Source organism: Drosophila simulans, chromosome 2R (assembly GCF_016746395.2).
Source record: "Drosophila simulans strain w501 chromosome 2R, Prin_Dsim_3.1, whole genome shotgun sequence".
Lineage (NCBI taxonomy): Eukaryota > Metazoa > Arthropoda > Insecta > Diptera > Drosophilidae > Drosophila > Drosophila simulans.
In genome coordinates, this window is record NC_052521.2 from 9,536,579 (window position 1) to 9,542,399 (window position 5,821).

At 41.5% G+C, this 5,821-nt stretch overlaps 1 protein-coding gene across 1 annotated transcript; it reads right to left on the reverse strand.

The window, feature by feature from the left end:
• Positions 1–624: 624 nt before the first annotated feature.
• LOC6739423 lies at positions 625–5,393 on the reverse strand. Its single transcript, XM_016172126.3, has 3 exons — positions 5,163–5,393; positions 1,783–2,420; positions 625–1,404 (listed from the first exon to the last, which is right to left on the reverse strand). The coding sequence occupies exons 2-3, from the start codon at positions 2,417–2,419 to the stop codon at positions 866–868; spliced, it is 1,176 nt and encodes a 391-aa protein (XP_016027113.1). The 5' UTR covers position 2,420; positions 5,163–5,393; the 3' UTR covers positions 625–865.
• Positions 5,394–5,821: the final 428 nt, after the last annotated feature.

Consider the following 5,821-nt stretch of genomic DNA (forward strand, 5'->3'; position numbering starts at 1 on the left):
AGAGCAAAGGAGATAGAGGAAAATCTTTTCCGTTTTATTTACCTTATTGATTTTCCCTTTTTGAACAGGTCGCTCCATGTATTTGTGCACCTCCGGCCGAGATAATCGAGCTGAAGTTGCATTTCCCACTTTGCTGGCGAAAAGTTTAATGGATTTTTCCACCATTCAACACCGAAAGGTGTGCTTTAAAAACTTTCCTGCTGTCACTTAATTCCCGTTTCGTTCGTACACCTGCACATTTGGCATTTGTTCGACTAACTTAGGCTTGACAATCCCCAAAACATTCATCAAAGTCCGGCGCTAAAACCATTTCCGTGTTCTCATTTCCCCCCAAAACATTTTGTCAAACATGAAACATTCGCCTAGTGACGTCACAACTAATTAGAGTGGAAAAAGAGGAACTTTTCTTTGTCACCAAATTATTTGGTTCTGAATGCTTTGCCTAATTAGTGCCATCAACTTAGCTAACATTATGAACAAATCTATACTTATAAGTAATAAGAAAATACTATCTAATGTTCAGTGTTACTCAACTTTTAAGTTTTATTATGTGAACTATTAGTTCTTCTCTATACCCAAGTTTAAACTTGCAAACCTTGAAATTTCAATATGAACTACAAATCCTTAATGCTTGACTTCAAAATGTTTATTCGGTAAATATGAATATGAAAACACTATATATCTACGACAAACATATTTCAGTTATTTGGTCTTCAGTGTGTGTGTGTGTGTTTGTGTGTAGCTGTAATGCAAAATGACTTAAATGACAATAAGGTTTCTGTTCGCGATTGTTGCAAACGTGTTGGTAGTAAGCCTAACCCAAGCACCCAAATCCCAGGCCCACGTGGATGCGGACCCATGGATCTCAGTAATGGCGCTGCATCACCCTGTCCAGATCGTTCCAACTGCATGAGTAGTCGATCTGCAGCAGACCCTTCTTGCTCAGTCCGAATTTACGGGCGTAAATTCCCGAGTAGAGCGACGAGTCGCCACCGCTGGAATGATGGGGCGATGAGCCTCTAGCCCGACTGCCATCCCCACCCACCACGCCGCCCATGGTTCCATAGAGGGCGGAGGGTGCGGCGTAGATCTGCTGCTGGCATTCGCTGCAATCCGGTATGCTGCAGTACGGCAGTGTAGCATAGGGATTGCAGTAGTCGTAGGCGGGCGAAAGTGGCGGCGGTGCGGGGAAATCGATCTGCGGCGGAGCGGCCATGGGCGCCGCCTTGCCGCTCCGCTTGCGCCGCGGATGGGGGGCAGTTCCATAGCCGCCGGCCATGTTGGTGCTCCGCTGCATCTCGCTGGGCACGGAGCGGCGCTGCATCGTGGCCGCACGTCGCTGGAGAACGGGCTGCTCATCGCCAATGGAGGAGGGATGCTCCGTGGAACTGGTGCTGGAGAAGCCTGAAACGTGTGGGATTACACGGTGATTAGTGAAAGCTACATTTATATTTAAACTATATTTAAGTTAAGTAATCAAAATATATAACAAATACTAAGTATTCAATGATCCCCAAATACAGAAAATCCAATTTCATTAGCCAAGCTCATAATTCAATGATTTTACCAGAGATTTGTAATTAAACTTTAATTGAATTGCCATAAAAGACGCACTGCGTAAATTGTAACAATCAAATGGAATCTAAGATGAAATCTAAATGCATTTGTGTGATTTGCATACAAAGCTAACTAAATAAATTGGTTATTAAGAAACAAAAGGAATTTAAAATTAAATTCTAGTATTAAAGGGGTTTCGAATTTGTATTTGAGTTTGAAACCCACCTCCAAACCCATTGTACAGTTGCCGCTGCTCCTCGCCGTAAAGATCCTCCGGCTCCTCATCCTCGCCATTGTCCAGCTGCAACTGCCTGGTCATGGTGGCCATGTAGTCCTCGTAGCGGCTGGGCACTCCGTAGATGTCGCTCCTGGCCGTATAGAGTGGCTCCTTGCGGGCGCTGCGGCTACGGCGACGAGTCCTTTGGGGCACACAGCACTCCAGTTGGCACTGGGCACGCGACACCCGGCGACTTTGGGTGTGGGGGCGTGGCATTGTGGCCGACATGCCCACACCCACACCCGCACCGGCACCTGCACCCACTCCGTATCCGTATGTGGGACTGGGAGTCAGCGAGTTGCCACCTCCAGCGTAGGCAGGTTCAATTGCCTCACCATCACCACCACCACCGCCACCGGTGACATCATCGATCTTCTTGCGGACATAATCATAGTTCTCCAGATCCCAGGGATCCACATAGCAGCGCTGCGAGGGCAGCAGCGTGGTGCCATATATGTCCTCCGTGTTGTCAATGGTGTAATAGGGGGATTCCAGGGCGCCCACTCCCTCCGAGGAGCTGCCAGGTAAGGCCTGTTTTGGACCGGCTCGTCGCCTTCTTGGGGTCGTTTGACTGCGTTCACGCATGCTGCAAGAAATTGGCAAAGAAAAAATACATAAATATTAGTTGGGAAAATGCGGAGATGGTGCGTGTGGGAAAGCCATGAGCAAGTGCATCAACTGGTTGGTTACGCAACGCACTTTGTGGCCAATACTGAAAACTCTTCCGTCAACCAATCGAACCCGTTCTTCGGTGGCCGCGAATTTTCCTCGGCATTAATGCCGGCTTAAAATTGCACACCGGCTCCACTATATCTATTGCAGGTGTTACACTTCACGACTCCAGATTGCAGACATTAGCCGGTTTATGGATCTGCATAACTTAGCATGGCCAATCAATTGGCATTCCAATTGCCAATAAGCCGCGATATTCCATTAGCCAACGAACTGGTTTACGTCAAAGGAAAACTAACAAAAAACCCATCCACCCGTTTCGGGCATCGAAAACAAATTGCTTTACTTATCAAATTTCATAAAAAAATAAACTATTTAATTAAAATCTGAAATGGAGCCCGTCGGCAACTGTATAAATATATAAAAATATGCGATACAAAATCAAGTGGAATAAGTGCCACTAAAAAAACACACAAATTTCCATTTTGCCGAGAAGGTTAACTAGATTTTCGATCGGTTTGTCAGTTGCAGTGCCATCGAAATGAAATTAAAATACACTGAGTTTTCCATTGTAAAACTAAATATAAATGGAAAACGTCGAGTTTTTTTAACTGCATATTCATTTCAGAGTTTATTTAACATAAAAGACAATATCAACATGTAATAAGCGAAAAACGGTTCACATTTCTTTCATTCGATTAAATCTCTACTGAAATCTGAATGAAAAGCATGAATAGACACAGAAAATATTAATATTAATACATCTTTGGAAACAAAAAGCTAAAATAAAATACCCTAAAAAATATTAAATTAAATATTTTGGGCAAATTTATTGCCTTTTTCAAGGTTTTTCTCAGTTATTTCTATGAAACGCCCATTTGAAAAAGGTTTTTGCGCAATCTTTTCGAGGCATTTGTGTGATTTGTGCATTTGCATAAAAATGTTGAGTTGGTTTTGTTTTTGCCTGGTTTGTTTTAATCTCTTCGGTTATCGATTAACATTTGTATGGCCTGAGCAAGAAAAAAGGTTTCCGATGGGAATATAATTTATAAAATACACAAACTGTAACGAGAAAAAAATAAAAACAACGTGACTTGGCTGTGACACGCAAATGAAATCGTGTATCTGTGTATCTTTCAGGGTCTATAAACTTTTTATGGCATATATCCAAACACAAAATATGCACACAGAAGCCCATCTGAATGCACTTTCAGTGATTTGCACGCGAGTGAAAATGGCTTAGGGCTTGTTTTTTGAGCTATTTATTATTTAAAGGAACTCCAAAATGTAGTCAATCCAACAAACAAACAAATTCTGCACTCTATATTTGATATTCAGTTATTATTCTAGATAACTGATGAATAAATTGATAAGCATGATGAATGTTCTTGGCTGGTGAAACTCGCATTACGTATGCGCCACGTGGCCCTTTACCGTGAAAAGTTAATTGCATGCGCAGTGTTTAGCCGCAATTAGAGTTGAATATGCAAACACATTCGTGGATATGGAACCACTTAAAACCCCTAAGACCCTGTTAATTAATTGGCATCTTCGGCCGGCACTTCCACTGCGGTTGGCTGATTGCCCCGGTCAACCTCAGATGCAGATACAGATTCAGTTTCTGTTTCAGATTCAGATTCATTTCAGCGTAAAGTGCCGCTTTGACTTTGGCATCTGGCCATTTACATATCAAATGTGTCAAGTTCGCGTCGAGTTACTTTGTGTAATCAGTCGGGCTTGTTAGCGTTTGGTGATTGATAGTGGTTTTGGCCAACTGAGTTAGGCTTAAAACTAAAGACAACTATCAATATTTGTGGATGTCCGGAAAAGGTATTAAGACGGATGACAGCAAACGGATAATTAAATAAAGATTTAAATTAAGTATACAAAAATAAACTAATTCAAGCTAAATTTATGCATATAAATTACAGGTTTTTAAGAATTTAGTATGCCAGCAACAAAAAATCTTTAATAATGTTAACTTTGTGATTAACTTAAAACATTCATTCATTTATAATTCATTTTTCAACTTTATTAAATTTACTACTCAAATTTAGCCCACCTCCATTATATTAATCGATTGAATTGGGTTTTCTCCGAATATTTCAATTAAGGTAATAATTAACAACCTGTCCATGTCTCATTCAGCACAAATTATGCAAAGGTAGGGTAAATATTTCGACATCGGATTATAATGCAAAATAACTGGAAACACGTTTGGCAAATGCCAATCGACCTTGCTAAGTATTCAAATATATAAATATTTATTCGAGTGATATCATGCCCGAAGGCGGATTTACATCAAACCAATCGAGAGCAGGGTGAAATGAATTCAAAAGGCACATCTTCTGCCGCACCTTTGAAAAAAAAATCCGAGACGAGCAGAAGTTTGGATCATGAATCACCTGAAAAGAACAGTTCTCTCGCATACCTGGGCGTAGTGCCCTAAAATGGTGATCATTATTACACCTGAGATGCATTCGAATTCATGTGGCACAGACCCACGCAGCTGATCACTCAATCTCGACAAAAGATTGAAAACAAACGGCAGACGGAGCTGAAGATACACCTTAAAAGATACTTGGCAGCCTGCCCACACTCAAAAAATAGCAACTTTCTTTGCTTTTGACACAGTTTGCTCGGCAGTTTCATTCACCTTGTTTTTTTTTGGTTTTGGTGTTGGTTATAAATTTGAATTTGTTTAGGCCGTCGGTCACTTGTCACTTGCGGCAGAACACTATTATGGTTATAGAACGCTCTTTTAGCCAATATTTGAATTGTGAATTTCAAACACGTCCGATCCGCACATGATCCACGCGCATGCGCAACCGCGTTGTGTTCGCTTCTTCGACCGGCGCTCAACTGTTTTGGCCAACGGTTTGAGCCAAGTTACAAGTCTTTGCCGCTTCTCTGCCAGCATGTTCGAACGGGTTTGATCCTCGGGCTAAGCTCACCACATGTTCGCTTGCCAATTTCCATCAAAATTAATCAGAGATCCCATTCAGTCTGTATGTCTTTGGTTAGATATAATTTCGGGCGGCCTGTAAATTAATTAGCAGTAAATTAAAATGACAGCAGGTGGTTATGTCACAGTCGCAGAGCTACTCAAAGTCACATTGATATGCAAATTTGAGAGTCGTTGAAATGCGGCTGCGCCAGGGAAATGCCAAAGATATGTAAGCAAAACTGGGCTTCATTACACAACGAATTGAAATTGCTCTAAAGAAATGTATCTCAGTTAAAAAGTAGAAATTGTAAATTGAACTGTCATCATTTAGCAAAAGTAGCTGATTCATACCACTCATATCATATATT